Here is a 20,175-nt window from a genome sequence, read left to right as displayed (position 1 = left end):
ACACACAAACAAACAAGTACTACAACAACAAAACCCGCACAGCATAGGAAACATCTCATCATGGTAGCTGTAGTGTGTCACAGTGTCCCACAGTATATCCCTCTGTCCACACATCTTCACTTGCAAGTGTTCCTTGCCATGGTCTGGTTCGAGATCTCTGCCTTCTGTGACACTCATTTGGACTCCTCCCAGGTATTTTGTTGATGCCCTGTGTCATGAAAATCCGGCCACTTTAGATTAGCAGGACTGGCCTTTTCATGTCTCCCAACTGTTCACAAATGATAGAGATTTTGGGGTAGACCAACTCAGAGCCCTTTATCTGGGCCTAGGTGGTGTCTGAGCTGGTCAGCATAATGGCTCTCCTTTATCTGCATCACCTGGGCAAGTTCTCCAGCACTGCTCCAGCTAGGCCACCCAAGGCCACCTTCGGCTGGAGGCAGTCAGCTCTCTTGCTCTCATGTCCCTGGGGCCAGCTCACCCATACCCATGCTGCCTCAGCCAGCCTCACTGTGCTACCCAGTCAAGTCTCCACGTGCTGTAACCTGTGACAGATTGGCTCACCTGTGTCTTCACCATCAGGGCCAGATGCACTTTGTTGCCTAGGCACAGTGAGGAACCTGCTCTCTTGAGCTCTTGACCCAGTGGGCAGTTTTCCTGATTGCTAGAAGTGGCATGGCGACATCACTCTGCACCAGTGCCACCAAGCAGATGAGGGCAGCGTCATCTCTTCCAACACTCACTCCCTCTTCCAGGGCCAGCTCCACTGTGCTGCCTCAGGTGAGAAATGGGGCCAGCTCTTGAGAGCACCCTAGTCAATGAGGGCAGGGCCAGTTACATTCCCTGGACATCCATGTGATCCCCTGGCTGCCGCCCCAACCAGGGACATCCTCATGTTCTGTAGTGGTAGTATGCACTATGGATGATCCCTGCTACTGCATAGGCATGGACTCAGACATGGCAGCTGGGGCTAGGACCTCACCATGGCCCCAGGTTAACAGGCTAACCCTCTCCACCCTTGAGTCTCCAGTTCCATCTCCTTCATAAAATGTTCAAGCTGCTCCACTTCTCTTTCTCTCCCATCTGACCACTACATACTTGCATATTGTGGTGGCTCCCGCTACAGACTGGCCATGTGGCTGGTGGACTCCTGGGTGACATCTTCTATCCTCATGCCTGGTTGTTGGCAAGCTGGTGTTCATTGCCTCTCTTGTGCCATGCACTGGAGGGCAGGTCTGTAGGTGGCATGTGAATTTGATTTGTTGGTTTTTATGAGTCCTAGGCATAAGGCAGCTTGGGCCACCAAGCTAGGCATCAAGCTAGGATGACCAGAGGCCTGCCATGTGCTCTGCCCCTGACTGATGTAAGCACACCACCACCTCATGGCACCTCTGCTCATTGCCAGGGGAGGGGGGAAGAGGTACTTTGTATTAAGCTTCTAGGGGTGGCTCTCAGCCCAGCCATTTCCATACCATGGTCTTAAAGGAGACAGATTGTTTCCTGTCTGTATTTAAATGTTCATTTGACTTTTTGGATTATTTTACTTTGTCCTGAGATTGTGAGTAAGCTTGTTATACTTTTGAAACCATGTAGTATTGAATAATTTAGATATATTTTTGAGCAGCAGGAGTTAAGCAGGGCATTTTGTGTGGACAGTGTCCCATGACATGCTTTGAACCAACTCTTCTAAAAAAGAGCTTGAGATTGTGGGATAGTGCGGGAACTTGTGGGCAATGAGTAGATGCATACAAATATTGATATTGTACTAGACTTTGTATCATAGTGTATTGGTAAACCAGAGAATCAAACCTCCTAGGATTAGATATGAATGCTTTAAAGATGATTATCACAAATAGCTCTCCAACCAATCTCTGTAGTTGTCCATACATTTCACAGCCCTTCCTCTACCCAAAAGAAGAGACTCTCATTTTGAGAGTACTACACTGGGTCTTAGTAGTTTTCTCCTTGGAGAAAAAACCCAGCATGACAAGTCTCCGTTATACTCAGCTTTAGAGAACCCTTGAAGAGACAAGAGTTCGAGGGATATGTTTGCTTAGCAGCTCACACATATCTTCTCAGGGCTTTCTGGATAGTCTACCCTGATCTTAGCACAGATTAACTCAAGTCTTCAGATATTTTATCATCATCATAAATAAAAGTAACCCAGATTTATTCAGCATCTATAAAGGTGCTTGAGATGGAGACCTGCCAGGAGTAGTAAGGACCTAAGCCTTCCATACACTACGTACACCCTTGAAGATTGTTAAATGCCTGTGTTTAATGTCCTTTATTCAATGCCCTACAGTGTACGTGACACACTGTACTAAACATAAGCTCATCTAATTCTTAAAACAACCTGCAAAGACCCATACTATTGCAGTAGCTGCTGTCCTGAGGGAACGCTGAGGTACCAGAGGAGGTGAGCAGCATAGGACAGACCACAAATCTTGGATTTGTGAGGATCTCACAAGGATGCGATAGACTGAGAGCCCAGGGCTTGCCCCTTACCTGCTGTGATTGACTGACTCTCTAATGGGTGCTTCTCTGCCATTTTGAACACAAGTAGGGTTGTTTTTTTTTTTTAACCAGGTTTCCTTTTATTAGATATTTTCTTAAAGTTATGATTAAGAAGAAAAATATTTGTATGGAAAATTACTTTTTCAATCACTGGCAATTTCTAGAGTAATGGATTGTTTTTTCCAGTGCAGAAGCAGAAGAGGGTGGGTGGAATAATTACCCACCATGATGAGAGGAGGGCAGATGTAGAAATTCTGCACCTTGCAACACAAGCAATAACGTGTGTTCCCAAAGATCTGCATTACAGGAAAAGGGCAAACCATGTCTTCTGATTGGTGAAAGTGAACTTTATGATTGTACAAAACTCGAAATTTTTCCTCTATCTCATTGCTACTCAGAAATTAGATAAAGATAAGATTTTTCCCTTACATTTTAAGGCATGTTAAAATATGTCATTTAGACTAGATAAAACTACTCATGGTGCTGATTTTTATTTATGGAAGACCTGTAAGTCCCTCAAGGCACAGCAGCTAGGCCCCACCCCAAAGACTTCCAAACAGCCATTTCCAGCCCATTTGAAGCAGGGCATTGTCCAGGCCCTACCTTACAGGGAGGAAAAAAAAGAACCCAAGATCAGGCTACCGAATCCCTGAGCTTGCCCCAAGATCAGACCATATAACCCCTTCCATCCCAGGCCACCCTGGAGAGCCTCACCCCAAAGGAACCCTGTCTCCTGCTCAGTTCTTTGTTCCTTGCTCGAAAGAGGAAGCCGCTCTACTGTGGTTTTCCCTCCTAATAAATCTCTTGTGTGAGGTTTGTTGTGTGGTGTGACTTTGTAGTATTCCTTGGCTCCTGAATGCCAGGATGCCCTTTCATGTGAGCTCTAACACACACCGCTTTCTACTATAGGATTGTCCGGGCCCCCTGGTGCAGGAAAATCAACCTTCATAGAATGTTTTGGGAAGATGCTGACTGAGCAAGGGCACAGATTATCTGTGCTAGCTGTGGATCCATCTTCTTGCACCAGTGGTGGTGAGTATGGCTGGCTTGGTTTTTAACTGGACAGCTGGTGGGGGCTCTGATACAGGTTAGTGAGAATTGGTAGTTGGGTGGCCTCTAACTGTCAGCTGAGTTTGGTCTCATGAAAGGTGCCATTTCTGTTCTGCAGAGTGATGTAGAAACTCTGAGACTTGGTTAGGAAGTGCTTCACTCCACAGTGGAGGTCAGCTTGTGGTAGCTCAGTGGATACCCAGGCAGGGTGAGAGGGGCCAGCAAATGAGGCTGATCAAAGGGCATCATGCCTAAGACCAGGCCTAAGACCAGGCACTATTTGCAGACTTTGTTTCTCCAGTGGTCTCTGCTTCTCTGTTATTATCTTTATGGTGTAACATCTCTTCAGTTAATCTTGAGGGAAAAGTACAAGTGTTCATATCCTGTCATCTGTCTGTTATATGTCCAGTGAAACAAAGCTCCTGAAGGGCCCTGTACTATAGTACTCAAGCAAGTACAGTACAGAGCAAGCACACGGGCCACTGCACATGCTTAGCACTTACTTGCTGGTGTGAGGTTATATATTCACTCAACACTTAATTTGCAGCTCATCAGAGATAAAATGAATGTAAACTTAGCTCCCTAAGGACCATTTAAAGAAAACATACAAAGTCTTTCCTGTAACTACTCAGGAATTATTTCCCCCTTCTCTCTCCATGAGTTAAGCTGCTCGGATTACAGCTATTCACTGAACTGGCATTGGCGTTTCTTGTGTAGGTGAGGTACCAGCAAAGGGGACTATATCCTATGGGTGAATACGACACAGTGCTCTTGGCCTTGCCAAGTTTATGTTGTATGAGGGAAACAGGCAACATAAGCAGTCACACTACAGTGTATACTCTGAGGGGTAAATGCTTGGTATTTACTGAAAGTGTTTGTGGTTTGTATGCTGCGGTGTTCTTCAGAAAGTAATCATACTTGAAAGACCTTAGGTCAGGAGAGAAGTAGATAATAGTTCTTAATTACCCTTTACTGAGGAATACGGCTCAGAACAGTCAAAGGGTTTGGTTCACTATAATAGAAAGTTTAACAGTAAATGAAATTATACTCTAGTTCCAAGATTAATCCTTGTCAATTTGTTGTCTAGGTTACTTACTGTAACTTTGCTAAATAAGAACTTTGCTAAATGAACCTGGCACATGCCTCTAGTCACAGCAGTCAGCAGGCAGAAGCAGGCAGATTTCTGAGTTTGAGGCCAGCCTGGTCTACAGAGCAAGTTCCAGGGTAGCCAGACTACACAGAGAAACCCTGTCTTGAAAAACCAAACCAATCAGCCAACCAAAGGAATTGCTACATGAAAATTAATGAAAGGTTTTCATAAATGATTCTAATTTTTGTACTGGTTCCTCCCACCTTCATGGTCTAGAGTATTTTCCATAGAAAAATAAAACAGTAGCTTGAAATCGTAATTAATATCATACCTGATGTTATATCCTGTGATTAAAGCTTCATAGCACATAACTAAGTGTCTCCTAACCTTTCTTTTCTATGTGTATGTGTGTGCATGCATGTGTGTAAGGGAGTCATCTGAGTGAAGGTCAAAGCTCGGCCTCAGTGTCACCCAAGGGTGCTGCCCATCTTGTTTTGAGACAGACTCTCTCACTCTCTTGGAACCCACCAAGGCTCTGGAGGCTGGTAGTGAGCTCTAGAAATCCATATCTTTGCCTTTCAGTGCTAGGATTACAAGCATATGCCACCAGGCCTGGTTTTCTTAGTGAATACTGGGATCAAATTCATTTGCTTGTGCTTGCAAGACAAGCACTTTACTGACTAAGTTGTGGTTCTTAACCTTTTCAAACTGTGAAGGGTCCTATTCTTAGGGTTTTAAAAAAGTAATTCAAGAGAAAAATAGATGTAGCTAAATAGGATGTTATAAATGTGTATTCCCAGTCTATATAAACCTTAATTTATCTATTCATTTATTCATCTGCACTTGTGCTTTAGAGCCATAAGCCTTCCTGTGATATAGCATCAAGACTACTGTGGGAACTACAGCTAACATTTTGAGTTCACTGGCAAGAATAGTTCTGTGGGAGAATAAGTTGCTCATGTTGTGTTAAGTGTGCTGGCATCCATAGGGTAATACATAGATACAGCTGATTGTGCACTTCTGCAGGGGATGATTTCTACAGAAAAATACTTTAGGAAAGGTTTTATGTGAAAAAAAATAAGGAAGTTGAGGTATAGAGAGTGAGCTAGAAGAGAACTCAGTAATGTGACGTTTACCTCGGGCTTGGGAAGAAATACTGTAAATCATGTCGTCTTGTAATTTGCTGATTGGTAATTAGCCCTTACAGCTCTTCCATGATTGTAAAATGTAACTATGTGTTTTAGGGTCCCTCTTAGGTGATAAAACCCGGATGATTGAGCTGTCAAGAGATATGAATGCATACATCAGGCCATCTCCTACCAGTGGGACTCTAGGAGGGGTGACAAGGACCACAAATGAAGCCATCGTATTGTGTGAAGGAGGGGGCTATGACATCATTCTTATTGAAACTGTCGGTGAGTGTAACACTCTATTTCATAAGAATAGTGTACTTTCATAATGAGTGCTATTTAAAGATGACTAATTTCATTTAGTTCATTCAGCAGATATGAACTATAATTAGATACAAGGTATTGCCCCACAGACAATGTGAGTACATGGGCTGTGTTCCCCACCCACAAGCGCCTGCTGTAAAGACGGTGAGAGTGAGCCCTGTGTCTGCACAGCCGGTATCTAAGCTGACGTATTCTATGCCAGACGACAGTAAACACTAGAAGGACCTTGGGAAGTAAATCCCAGTACCACAGTATGCATGGGATTATGGTACTGTTTCCTCTGTAGCACACTTATGTGCAGTGAGAACATCAAATGAAAACCAGCACTTCACGCTCTTGTGGAGACATGACCTTTTGGTTTACTTTGTGATGAATGTATATGACAGAACCCAAACCAGTGTTTGGGGGAATCCGTGATGACTTCCTGGAGGAGGGAGGGTGGGATTTAATGCTAGGGGATAAAGCAGCTTTGTGCAGACACAGTGAGAAAACATGACTCCCTCAGAGAAGTGCAGCTTGCTCAGGCTACAGACAGCATTGCAGGCAAAGAGACACTTGGAACAGTGGCCAGGAGCAGGTTTTCCTTATGTGCCCTGCCAAAGAGTTTTCATTTTCTCTGAAAGGAGTGGGAAGCTAGAACAAGGGAAGCCACATATGCATTTGGAGGGAACCCCGCAGCAGAATGAAGAATGATTGTAGAACAGTTAGATTGGAGATGGAAGGCAGTTAAACTATTGTGCCAGTCGAAGAAAGGAAGTGGGGGGCAGAGGACCAGAGAGGAGATGAATTCAAAAGCGTTAGCAGTAAGTTGGCAGGACTTATGAAGAATGAAGACTTATGAAGATGAAGAAGGAAGCTCTACAGAGCTGTAGAGAACTCTGTGGAAGATGGCGGGCGGGTAGGAGAGTTCAGCTATCAACACATTACTGTGATGTGCTTCTTAGGTGTCCAAGTGACATTGTTTTAGGAGAATGGGCAATAAATATAAACCTAACAGTTATCAGCATGGCTCATATTTCTGCATTAAGTTATAAATTTGATTTACATTAAATGAAGGAAAGTGGGGGATAAAAATGGAAAGTAGCCATATTGGTTCACTAGGATTATTGTCATAAATAGGGGCTGAGCAGCTTAGACCACATCCATGTGCCTCCTTACAGCTCTGGAAGCTGAGGGTCCAGCAGCAGCAGGGTTGCTTTTTTGAGCTCTCCTCTCTTGTTTGCAGATGGCTTCCTTCTTTTTTTTTTTTTAGATATTTTCTTTATTTACATGTAAATTTCTCCTTTCCCAGTTTCCCCTCCAAAAAACAAAGAAACAAACAAAAACAACAAAAACAAACCCCTGTTGCCTCCCCTCTCTCCATGCCTGCCACCCCACCCTCTCCCACTTATTGGCCCTGGCATTCCCCTACACTGGGGCACAGAACCTTCACAGGGCCGAGGTCCCCTCCTCCCATTGATGATCAAACTTGCAATCCTCTACTATACACATGCTGCCAGAACAATCAGACCCCTCCATGTGCAGTCCTTGGTTGGTGGTTGAGACCCTGGGAGCTCTGAGGGTACTAGTTAGTTCATATTGTTGTTCCTCCTAAGGGGCTGCAAACCCCTCAGCTCCATTGGTCCTTTCTCTAGCTCCTTCACTGGGGACCCTGTACTCAGTTCAATGGATGCCTGTGAGCCTCTACATCTGTGTTAGTCAGGTACTGTCAGAGCCTCTCTGGAGACAGCTATATCAGGCTGGATTGTCCTTCCTTCAGTCTCTGCTCCATAGTTAATCTCTGCAACTCCTTCCCCCACGATGGCTTCCTTCTTGCTGTGCCCTCACACTCTCAGGCACCCTGGTGCCCTCTCTCCCTGCAAGGGCATTAGGTTAGCCCTTTGGTTAGCACTCCATCCTCATGACCTCATGTAATTCCGCAGAGCCCCTTTCCATCTACAGTCACACTGAGGGCTCAAGTTTCCACAACGGATCTGAAGACAGGTCTAACAGCCTTAGAAAGTCCACCATTTAAGAATGAATGGAGGAGAGTCAGAGGAGAGGGCAGTATAGAAGCCAAACTTGTTATTTCAAAGTTGTGTCTTGCTGCTTGTCCTAGAGACTCATGATGGAAGTGACTCAGATAAGAGGGGTTACCGTCTTGAAAGTGAAGACGACCTGGGACAGGTGCTTGAGAACAAATGGAGTTCTACACCTCAGTCTGTGGGATGCCTCTGGCATGTCTCTCCATCCTTCACACATAGTCTACCTCAAAGTTGCTCAGGTTTAGAAGGTGGCTGATAAAACTTTGTCCTACTGGGTTGCAGACAGAAGGAAGGAGAGGGAATAGGAAGCATAAAGTGGGATGCAGAAGAAGCATGCCTAGCTGACGTTGCCTTCCTCAGTGGTCTTGCCTGTGACCCCCCTCTGCCCACCTTTACTATCATTCCACTCAGCTGCCTGACATGACACCTCAAAATGTCAGCTTGACTTGCTACACTGACACTCTAGGGTGAGGAAAGGAAAGGATACAAGCAGGCACCAGAAGTATCTGTAACAAATAGAAAGTTTCCGGGTGAGCGTTTGAGCTGGGGATGCAGATCAAAACAGACTTTGAGCATCCAGTAAGGTTTTCCAGAAAATCGACCATATAGAGAAAGTAAGAAGTTTAGTGATGGCTGAATGAGGCGTCATGAAAATGGATGGAAGGGAGAGTCCTCTTCAGCACAACTGCTCCCAGGAAACTGCAAGTGGGTGGCCTGCCAGAGGCTGGGCTGGCATCTGTTCATCCATGGAGAGAGTGCTTCCTTTGTCTCCTCTGTGATGTGGGTGCCATGGTGACAGTACATGACAGAAACTGAAGACACTTAGATCTCTCTCTCACTCTCTGTGTGTGTGTGCGTGTGTGTATGTGTATAAGTATGTGTGTTAAGTGCATGAAACAAATTGAAGACACTTAGATCTCTCTCTCTTTCTCCTCTGTGTGTGTGTGTGTGTGTGTGTGTGTGTGTGTGTGTGTGTGTGTATGTGTGTGTAAGTTTTGCCTGCATGTGTGTTTGTGTGTTCCTGTTGCCCGCAGAGACCAGAAGAGGATGTTGAATCCTTTGGAACTAGAGTTGTGAACCACTAATTGGTGATGTAAGAACAGAGCTGGCTCTGCAAAAGCAGCAAGTGCTCTTGACCACTGAGCTCTCTCTGGCTCCCTGGGGGATAGCTTTTATGAGACCCTACAGTGGTACTTGTCTGCAATTAAGAAGTCTCTCTAAGAATGTTTAAAGAGGAAAGAACTGGGGTTTGCAGAGTGGGATAAAGGTGAAAAGGCATAAAGAGATGAACATAGTGGTAGACATGGTTTTAGTCTAGAGTCCGTGTTCAAGCCACTTCCTGATCAATTGCCAAGAGAAAGCTTTAAGAGTAGGAGAGAATGGAAATCTGGAGGGTCTCCATCCAAAACATTGGCCTGGTGAGAAGCAGGAGGGTGCATGGCAACTTAATCCAAATTCGTGCTAATAGCATTTGGAGGTGGGGCCTTTCGGGAGTAATTAGGATTAGATAAGGTGGTGACCATGAGGTTTCTGTAATGGCATTTGTGAAAGCAGAAGAGACACCTCCATCAGCATGCTTGCCCTGTCTTCCCATATGATGCTGTCTGCATAGATGTACTTGTGTTTCCCACTCTGCAGATCCCTGAGCAAATGAGCTTTTTTTTCTTTATCAAGTCTTGGGTGCTGAGTTATAGCAACAGGGCTTTAAAAGGGTTTATATTTGACCATGAAGATGAGGAATTAAGTGAAACAGAATGTAAACGAGCTAGTAAATTTGAAAAAAAGTAAAGTTGTGATTTAAATTTGCAGGTGTGGGGCAGTCGGAGTTTGCTGTGGCTGACATGGTTGATATGTTTGTTTTATTGCTGCCACCAGCAGGAGGAGATGAACTGCAGGTACAATTTTGGTGCTTTGGTCCTCCCATAATTATCTCTGAAAGAACAAATGTGCAGTGTAATATTATTGTAAATTAAGCTGAAGGTAATGTTTGAGCAACATCATTTCCATTGGCTAAAGTACACGAGGCCACAGGTAGTTTCTCTGTACATGTGGTTTGCTTTTCTCAACTAACAGTAATAAAAGATGTGATTCTGAGCTACTCAAACAACTTAAACTTTCCCTCTACAGCACTGAAGTGACTGGAGTAAATGGAGGGCTGTGGTCCAAAGAGACCACAGTGTCATGGCTGGTTGTACAGTGCTTGACTCAGAAGTAATTCATGTGGTAGATAGCGTTGGGCAGCATACATACTGTAGAACAGTATAGCACTCTCCTCCTCTGTCATCCTATCACTAGCCAGCCAAGTCTTCCAGTGTCCTTCCTTCACTTCAGACACCAGCTGGGTTTCCAGGCCATGGGTTCCGCCAGGCTACAAAGCTGAAGGGTACCACTTCCTCTCAGTGTAATAATTCATGGGAATATTCATTAGAAAATTCAGGAAAATTCTACAATCGTAGGTTTATGATAAACTCTAGCTCAATGAAGAAAAGACACAGGAGGTGAGTGTGTGTGTGTGTGTGTGTGTGTGTGTGTGTGTGTGTTACTTAAACACACTCACACACTGTGCAAAGAGCTAGGGACTCTGGGTAGGAGAGAGGCAGACACACCCATGATCATATGAAAGAGTTTTTGATTCTTTTTTTTTTTTCAAGTGATAGAGCCTTTCTTGGCTCTGGTGGGCTTAACCCCAGGGGACTAAGGTGTTAGATAATCAACAGTCACCAGAGTGACTCAAAGCCAATGACTATGGAGTTGTCTCATGTTAGTGAAGAATAAGGACTGGTTGAGGGGTGAGCAAGTGAAAGTTGATTTTATCGAGGAAAAAGGACTCTGGAGTGGGAGGGGTTGTCTCAAGAGAGAGGAACTGTCATGCTGTTTAATGGTCTGTTGTGGGACTTATGTTGTGAAGTGCATAGAACCTGAGTTACTCTTTACTGAGACTTACCATTTTTTGGGAACATCATGAACCAGTCAGTGAGAGCCCCCCACACTCTTGTGTGTCCCCTTAGCTCAACTGGAGCCATGCTTTGTTCATTAGTTCTTTGTCACCTTTTTTACTCTTTCAACTTGCCTTACTTACTTGGTAGTCTACTGATAAGTTGTTTCCCGTTCCTTGTGCTAGGGCTAGGTGACTAGCTTCTAACCTACCATTCGCCCTCACATGGTCCCTGTGGTGAGCTGGGCCACTGGCTCTTGTCTCCATAAGATGCTGTGAGCTGCCTCCTGCCCACCATCATGTTTTATCTTGAACATCTGTCTACTCAGCATCTGGATAGATCTTACCAAGTAGTCTCTAAATTTGAAAGGGATTTTATAGATGACTCCCATATTTCCAAGAGCTGGTCTGTTTAGGTAATTCTTGTCCTGGCACATGAACTCAGGAAGACACAGAAGAAATGACAGTAGAGTGACTGAAGTCATGGCATCTGCTGTTGTCCTGTTCTCAGGGTAGTTGGGAGCTAATGGGATGTTTCTGATAAACGTGCTTCTTCTCTTCTCTTTAGGGCATCAAAAGGGGTATAATTGAAATGGCAGATTTGGTCGTTATAACTAAATCTGATGGAGACTTGGTTGTGCCAGCCCGCAGGATCCAAGCAGAGTACGTGAGTGCACTCAAGTTGCTCCGTAGGCGCTCAGAAGTCTGGAGGCCAAAGGTTGGCTTGTGTTCCTTTCCGTGTTCTTCACTGAGTGGACTGTGCACCTTAGGAGAGAGGATGTAGGTCTCAGGCTGGACATAGACTCAGCTTCGCTTGAATGTGAAGACTGCGCTTTGAAAAACTATGGCAAAGCCAGATTTGTAGCACTGATTTTAAATAGAATCTTTCAACCACAGGATGTCAAAAACTAGAATGAGGTGACCGCTGAGCCTGTTCAACACCATCTGGAAGTAAAAGGGGGTTCATCCTAAAGGAACTGTTCTTAAGATTGTAGGATAGTAATGGTTTGAGTATGCTAGGATTTGGGGACAGAGCAAAGGCTTGGGATGTGGGACCTTCAGTCGTGTTATTTTCAGTAAGTTAAGAAAATGAAGCAGAGTACTGTGGGAAGCAGTGCACTCACACTGACGCGGGCAGCTTCTCTGCATTGTGAGAGCAGTGAGCGCTTTACTACTGCTGGCTTCTCCGCTGGCGCCTGTGTCCGTGGAGGTGCTGGGCACTTGCTCAGCCTTGCCCTGATAAGACAAGGAAGGGAGCTCATCCTCAGCTTGGCTTCATCTCTGGCCCCTAGGCCCCAGGGAACTCTCCCTCCCATTGCCTCTGCTCATCTCATGAGGCTCAAAAGTTCTCTGGCAGTCCTCGTTCATCTGTCTGTCCAAGACATCCTAAGTTAAAATAAATTTCTGAGCTAAAGAATTGGACCCTAAGTTGGTGTCTTATTTCTGCCAGCCTATTAGTAATCCAAGGTGCACACCATGGTATGGCAAGTGTATGCCAGTGTGTGGCTCTGACAGAGCAGCAACATCCCATTTTGGTCTTTTGTCTTATTTCTATAAATGCTAGGGATTCATTGGCAAATCACAGACATCCTGTGATATAACAGTTCTGGTTCTGCCTTCCCGATAGGTAATTCGCATTTCTGCCAGAAGTGGAGAGGGCATCACTGAGATGTGGGACACAATGAGAGAGTTTCAGCACCGAATGCTGGCCAGTGGGGAGCTAGCCGCCAAGAGACAGACACAGCACAAAGTCTGGATGTGGAATCTCATTCAGGAAAACGTCTTAGAACACTTCAAGATGCATCCCAGCATCCGAGAACAGATTCCCCTGATGGAGAGAGAGGTTCTCAGTGGAGCCCTCTCCCCAGGACGAGCAGCAGACTTATTGCTGAAAGCTTTTAAAAGCAGACACGAATAAATTTATCCTGTGCAATCACTTTGTAGAGTTTCCCTGAGTGCTGAATATCCAAAATATCACCTGTGTGTCTATACCATTACGCCTGTGTCATGCCCTGCTGGGAACTACTTGTAGCCTTGAAGCTGTGGGTGGTGTGGTTAGACTCTCAGCCGCTAAGAGACCCTGCTATGTGGGACTGGTTCCACTGTATCCTTTCCTTATGCCCTGACATGGTGGCCTGCTAAGTAGTTTCTTCTCAAGACTCAAAAGTGGAAGAAGCTCAAGAGGAGAAAGAAGACCTTACATTTTGAAATGGTTACATCAGTTCTCTGAATTGCCAGAGAAAATACAAGCCAGAATGACCACATTTCTGAAAACTTGTTTGAGGCCAGAACAACACACACCAGGTTTCTTAGAATTGAAAGCTGTGATTGGCAGTTAGTGTACCAGACTATTCTAAGAATTTCTGAAGTGGCCATGTATACTTGTAACAAAACACCTGGAGTGATGTGAGCCCAATTTTTAAACATGACTTGGCTGGACTTAGAGGGCATCCTCTCCATGGCAGTGGAGAGGGAAGGTCAGCTACAGATGTGGGACCCGAGTTCCTTAGAGACTCAGGTAGAATTAGGACAGTTCAGGGCCATTCAGTTTGAACATTCTGAATGTCTGTTTCTACTTGCCTTTCCTTGGCCAATTTACTTCACATTAGACCTACTTTTATGTGTGTGTGTAAACACACACTTTGTGCACTTGTATGTGTTGGCAACAAGTCATCATTGGGTATGTTTGTGTGTGTTCTATTACTGTCCACTTTTTTTTTTTTGAGAGCGCCTAACTATGTAACCTTAACTGGCCTTGAACTCATGCTGTAAAGCAGGCCGATCTTGAATTCAGAGATCCATCTGACTCTGCCTCCTCAGTGCTGGGATTAAAGGTGTGCACCACTGTGCCTGGCTTTTCCACCTTTCTTTTTAAAAGAAAATGTCTTTGAATCTGAAACTCAGCAATTCAGCTAGCCCCAGGGTCCTGCCCTCTCTGGCCCTACAGCATTACAGTGGTGGATTATGGGTACAAAGCATGCTACCCAGCTTTGGTGTGAGTCCTGAGGTCCTAAGAGTCCTAAACTTGGACCCTTAGGCTTGCAGAGCAAGCATCGTCCAAACTGAGCTGTGTCCCCAGCTGCTAGATGTACATTTTTTGATGTTAAAGAACAAGTCAGGTCCTATAGAGGAAGCACACCACAGGTACTAAGAGGCTGGGCTCTCAGGTTAGGCTTTGTGTTTAAGCCAGACCTGACCAGCTACTCTAAACCTGAGCATGTAATCTAACGAATAGTCTTCAGTTTCCTACCTGGCAAAATGGGGTTGGTAAGAATTAAATTATTCAGGAAAATGATTTCATTATCATGGAGGCATATAGGAAATATTGCTTGCTATTTTATGCTAAAGTTGTGGATCCCTAAAGCTACATAAACCTTATTTATAATTTAAATTTCTCCATGGTCTTACTACTACCATCATGTTCTGATGATATTTTATGATTGCCTCTAAAACCCTGGCTCTGCTTAATTCTTTGAATGACTTAAACTATTTGATGGTAGTTACAACTATGTACATTTGGGTAAAATTATTTCTAGCTATAAAATTTCTCCCAAATAAAACACCCTTTCAGCAATTTTACACATACTATATTCTGGACTCTTTAGGATATTTTACACAATGTGTCAGCATTACTCTTTTCCAACACTACTGGTTCCTACCTAAAATCAATTTCTTGAGAGCTAACAAGCACTCATTGATATTTATGTAAGATCTGTGGGATTGGCATACCTATATTAATATACGTAGGTTATAAGAGGCTCAGGGAGGTGATCCAGGAGAGCTTCTTGACTTGAGAAAGGACTAGCATTAAAACCTATCAGATGAAAATTGGATGCTTAGAAATGTCCAGAGTGGGCATCTCATAATTTCCCTTAAATAAGCTACTGCAGGGAATAACAAACCTGCCATGTGTGGTGGTGTCGGTAGTGATGGGGTGCCATTGCCTTGTAAAGAAAGCTAGAAGGGGCGGGTGGCTTCTGTCAGCACTAAATTTAGCAAGGTGATCCTCTGTTTGATCTCCATATCCTTTGAAATATATATGTAGTTATAAAACTATGAGATAAGCCCCGCCCCCTCCTGTGGCTCTTGTGCCACGCCCAGGCTGGGAGAGACCAATCTCTAAAGGATTTTTCATCTGTATTTCTTTGGTTTACTATGATAGAGTAGTAGTTGTAGGTCTTTTTTCCCTTAAATCTGCTTCATTTTGCTAAGCTCAATAATCCTTACCTTCCTCTTTGTCTCCAACAGGTGTTCTACAGTGGTTCTACTGGGCATCTGACCTGGTCAAATGCAGCAGTTTTGACTTGCTATGTATTGATGTAAAATTAGTTCTCCATGTTTACTAATTCTCTTCTCTGTAAAAGTATGGTAACTAACTACTTTAGACATCGCTCAGAGAATTCAGTGAGAACTGACATGGTTGATACCAATAATGGGCAGGCAGTGATTGAAATATTACACATAGACATTTATTGTGGCTCTTCCCCACTACAGACCTTCATTTCCTTTCAGGTGGACCAGACTACATAATCTGCTAGTTGCTCAGTTTTCCCATGGTTAAATGAAAATGATGATTCTGTGATGTTTATACTAATTGTCAATTTGATGACTTTCTAATCACCTAGAGACATCTCTGGCCATGTACTTGAGGGCATTTTCAGAGGACTTTGCTGACGTTCAAACTAAATGTGAATGCTACCATCCCTTGGGTTGGATCTGGAACTGAATAATAAAGAAAGCCAGCTGTTTGACCAGTCACGTGTGCTCTGACCACTACACTTCCAGCAACTCTCACAGTAACTATCAACAGTAATACTGTGCCATCAACCAGAGCTGTACATGAAGTACCTGGATACTAATATTGGAGAACGAATAGTAGTTACCTCTTAGGAAACTTCCGGATCAAATGAGTACAGTCTTCTTCCATCTTAAAAGGATAGTTCTTTCTAGAAAAGAATCTTACAGGGTAGTTGCATGAGTTAAAAATATAACTATCATGGCAGGAGAGATGTCTCAGAGGTTAAGAACAATTGGTGTTCTTGCAGAGGACTTAGTTCAGCTCCCAGCCCCTGTGTGGTGGTTTATAAACATCTGTAAGTTGGGGTCCAATGCTTTATTCTGACTTATTCAGACACCTGGCATGCACATAGTACATATGCATATATGCAGGCAAAACACACAGACATACATTTTTTTAAAACAATAAAGTAAATGGGGAAAATCTGGGCATAGTGGTCCCTACCTTTAATCCTCAAACTTGGGAAGCAGAAGCAGGGGGACGATAAGGCAGAATAGAATATTCAAAAACCATGGAAAAAGATCAAAATATACCACATTTAAGTTGTGGATTCCAAGGAGAGAAGAAGGAGAGGAGATCCATTTCTGAAATTCCTGTTAGAATTAAATTATTTTTGTTTTTAGAGAGAAGTTCTCTATACCCTGGCCTGGCCTCAAGCCTGCATGCCTGTCTTTAATTTTTTATTTTTATTTTTTTTGAGAGAGGGTTTCTCTGTGTAGGTGCTTACATAATTCAGGATAGTACCAGAATTATGAACAACATGAACACTCACTAAATAACACAAGTAATAAAGAGTTATCCCTTTGATAAGACAGAAAATGGTGGACAAGTTGAAATCTTCCTTGTTGAACAACTAGGAAGTTTCTAAGCTATTTTAATTTCTATTTTATTTCCTCATTAGCCAATTACTAACTTAAAGTCTTTTTTCAAATCCTACTTGGAGTGAACCCTGAATGGTAGTTACTTTCCCATGAAGCTCAATAAAATTTTGGTTGATTTATTTGCCTGTCATTTATGGTATGTTTTATAAAACATAAATAGCATAAAAATAATTGGACTGAATATGATAGTTACTTGTGAGTATAAAATGTGGATGACATGAGTTAAAGTACATTAATATTTATACCTGATGTGTGATAAAGTATAAAGCAATAGTATAAAGGTAACCTTGGGACAATTGACCTTGCTGGCCATTTTAGTCTCCTGAAGGAATGAAGTGAAGGTATGTATAAGCACAAAAATTCTTCTACACTTAGCAAGATTAAGTGTTTAAGCTAATCCTAAATTATACTAGCTATTTTTAACTAATAGAGAAGAAATCCTGTGATGTCATCAAACATGTAGAGAAAATTCTAGAGAGGTCTAGAAAACTAAAGCCCCTTCTCAGCCTTACCCTGTATCCTGTTCTATGTGGATGCAATTGTTTCAGGGATCAACTCCCAGAAGGATAAAGTCATCTCCACAGTTGTGGTGTTTTGAAAGAGAATAGCTCTCATGGACTCATTTGCTTGATGCAAAGTCACCAGGGAGTTGAACTATTTGGGAAGGATTAGGAGGTGTGGTCTTGTTGAAGGAGGTGTGTCATTGAGGTTTCCAAAGCCCACACCAGTCTCAGTCTCCCTTTGCCTGCTGCCTGTGGATCAGGATGTAAAGTTCTCAGTTACTTCTCCAGCACCATGCTTGCATGCCTGCTTCTTTCTTCCTACCATGATAATCATGGGCCAGCTGTCTGGAACTGTAAGCAAGCCTCCCACATTAAATGCTTTCTTTTATAGAAGTTGCTTTGGTCATGGTGCCTCTTCACAAAAATAGAAGAGTAACTAAGAAGCAGACATAACCAAGTTTTGTTCTTCAGTATTTCTGCATGCAGAAGCCCTTCTGCTTTCTGCAAAAATCTTTCCTCACAAAAACCACAGATGCAAGTTAACTCTCATAATGCTCCATGGCCGGCAGTTGTTAATTTTCTGATAGAATCACCTTAGGTTAAATCACAAGCTCCCCCAGAAAAATAACACCCCCATTTTGCAAAAGAAGAAAATGAACATCAGTGACATTAGGAAATAAATTTCAAGGTACTGTTCCTAAAAGTGATGCATGATCCAATCTTTATTCAAATAGTGCTATTTTAGAAGTTGTAAGCACTTCATGAACTCTATTTTATTCTTTCTATAAGTCAGTTCTGTGACAGATCTCTGCATTTATAGACAGTTCCATGGTACAGAGTGGATAAGGCTCTGCATATAATTTAGTTAGGAAGGTCCATGGTATTTTCATCTTTAAGTCCTTTCTTTAACTTACTGTTCTCTTTGGTATTTTGTAGTACCTTGAGGTACTTCTCTGCTGACTTTCTTCTTATGCTAGAAGGTAACACATTAGAAATTAAGAATCAACCTCACACAAAACAGAAGTCCGCTCTATCGGCTTCTGTATCATGTAGGATAGAAATGGCACATGTAATAGTCCGAGCAGAAAGAACTGCTCATCTAACCACACAGGGAGAAGACTGGGAGCACAGCCAGCCTCGAGAACACAGACTGAGAGGATTCTCCTCCTCATCCCCATATTATGCATTCTGGTTCCACATTCCTGGGTTCTTCCACATAGATGAACCCAGATGAATCCAGTCCTCTGCGGGACTTAGCAGAGGGAGGATGTCCTCTATGTCCACACATCTGAGTCTGAAGGACTCAAGGAAGCACTCAGATTAGCTTACCCGATAGTTGCAGGTCTCTACAAGGGGTCGGGGGTTACAAGTACCAGGAAACACTTGAAGTTGGGGAAAGACCATTTTCTACAATAAGTGCGTTGGTAGTCACAGGGAAAAGTAGTATGCCAGGCAGACAGAACAAATTTAGAACAGATGCTTTAATTGAACAAGTGACTTAGAAATAGATGGTTTGGTCTGTCTTAGAGTGAAAGATCAGGGAGCTAGGGATTTAGTTCAATTATGGTGCTGGCCTACCATGTACTGGCTTTTGCATGGGAAAGCAATGTGTTCATAATGAAACTGTTTAATGATTAATAGTATACCAGCCAAATAGTTTATATATTCAGCTATCGCGTGTTCATAACATTCTTAGCTCCCGGGAAGGGTCTTCCCTGACCCAGTTCAGGACTGTTTATTTTTTCTTTTCCTTCTTACTAAATAACCATTGACATTTCCTCATAGTGGAGATACATATGAAAGTATGGAAGGATCAATAACCTAAAGTCGAATAGTTCAAGAAATTATGCTATCTTTTGAGTACTATTTGTTATCTTTAGCAAGTTGATAGATTTTAAAATTATTTTGCCCCAGCCTGCTCTGTATAATTGAGGGAGCTGTGACTCTGGGAAGGCAATAAACTTCATTCACAGGTTTTTTGACTGCACGGCTGACTTTGTTCAAGAGAACTAAAGAAAAGATGGGCTTATTTGTAATATAGAGAATCTCATAAAAACAAAAAATGAAAAAATCAAAGCCCAGCCTTCAGAATATGGAAGAAGGAAGGGCTTGTCTTAAACCATGACCTGTAAAGCCCTTGGGAAGGCGGCTCCCCTTCTCAAGCTGTGATCTGCATCAAAATGTTCCCTGAGGGTTCCCATGCTGAAGGTTTGGGTTGTGCTGGGAAGCGTGGTGTTTTTAGAGCAGCAGTTCTTAACCTGTGGGTCTCCATCTTTTGGGGGTCAAATGACCCTTTCAGAGGGGTCACATAAGACTACCAGAAAACACGGATATTTACATTATGATTCACAGTAGTAGCAAAATTACAGTTATGAAGTATCAATGAAAATAATTTTATGCCTGGGGGTCACTACAACATGAGGAACTGTATTAAAGGATCTCAGCATTAGGAGGGTTGGGAACCGCTGCCTTAGAGTGTGGGCACCTTTCTCATTTGAAGAGTATATTGGGAGCACCCCCCCTCTCTCATATTTTCTCCCCTTCCCTCTTCCTCTCTTATTCTCCCACTCTTTCCTTCTCTCCCCACTCCTTTCAGTCATTCACTGGCTCTCATCCTTTGATAGACAGTTAGTGACTGTGCAAATACACATTTTTTTGCTATTATGATCTGCCTCTCCTCAGGTCTAAAACCACAAGGCCAAGTGACCATGGACAATCCTCTAAACCCACAAGCTAAGTAAGTCTTTCATTCAAGCTGATTTCTCAGGTATATTTTATCTCAGTTCCTATCACCCACAAATGTGTTCAGATTTCCACCCCTAACCATAAATACCCTGAAAGGCGAGAGAAAAGCACTGTGACCAGACACAGCAGCCACCACAACTGGATTCAGATAGAATGTGGCAGTCAGAATGATCCAACTCGA

At 43.2% G+C, this 20,175-nt stretch overlaps 1 protein-coding gene across 17 annotated transcripts in view; it reads left to right on the top strand.

Moving 5' to 3' along the window:
• The window catches only part of Mmaa (metabolism of cobalamin associated A), a 31,083-nt gene extending 15,265 nt beyond the window's left edge, over nt 1-15,818 (top strand). For 15 of the 17 annotated variants that reach the window (XM_031340410.1, XM_031340415.1, XM_031340413.1 and 12 more), the window contains 5 exons: nt 3,424-3,546; nt 5,899-6,069; nt 9,942-10,027; nt 11,636-11,785; nt 12,695-13,004. In XM_031340410.1, the coding sequence (XP_031196270.1) occupies nt 3,424-3,546; nt 5,899-6,069; nt 9,942-10,027; nt 11,636-11,785; nt 12,695-12,985 (821 nt within the window). In that variant the 3' untranslated portion in view covers nt 12,986-13,004. Of the gene's footprint in view, nt 1-3,423; nt 3,547-5,898; nt 6,070-9,941; nt 10,028-11,635; nt 11,786-12,694 lie in introns of all 17 variants that reach the window. The other 2 variants (XM_031340419.1, XM_031340416.1) reach the window with 2 other exon arrangements.
• Nucleotides 15,819-20,175: the final 4,357 nt, after the last annotated feature.

The sequence above is a fragment of the Mastomys coucha genome, unplaced genomic scaffold (genome assembly GCF_008632895.1).
Source record: "Mastomys coucha isolate ucsf_1 unplaced genomic scaffold, UCSF_Mcou_1 pScaffold22, whole genome shotgun sequence".
Classification (NCBI taxonomy): Eukaryota; Metazoa; Chordata; class Mammalia; order Rodentia; family Muridae; genus Mastomys; species Mastomys coucha.
This window is presented reverse-complemented; position numbering and strand designations above follow the sequence as displayed.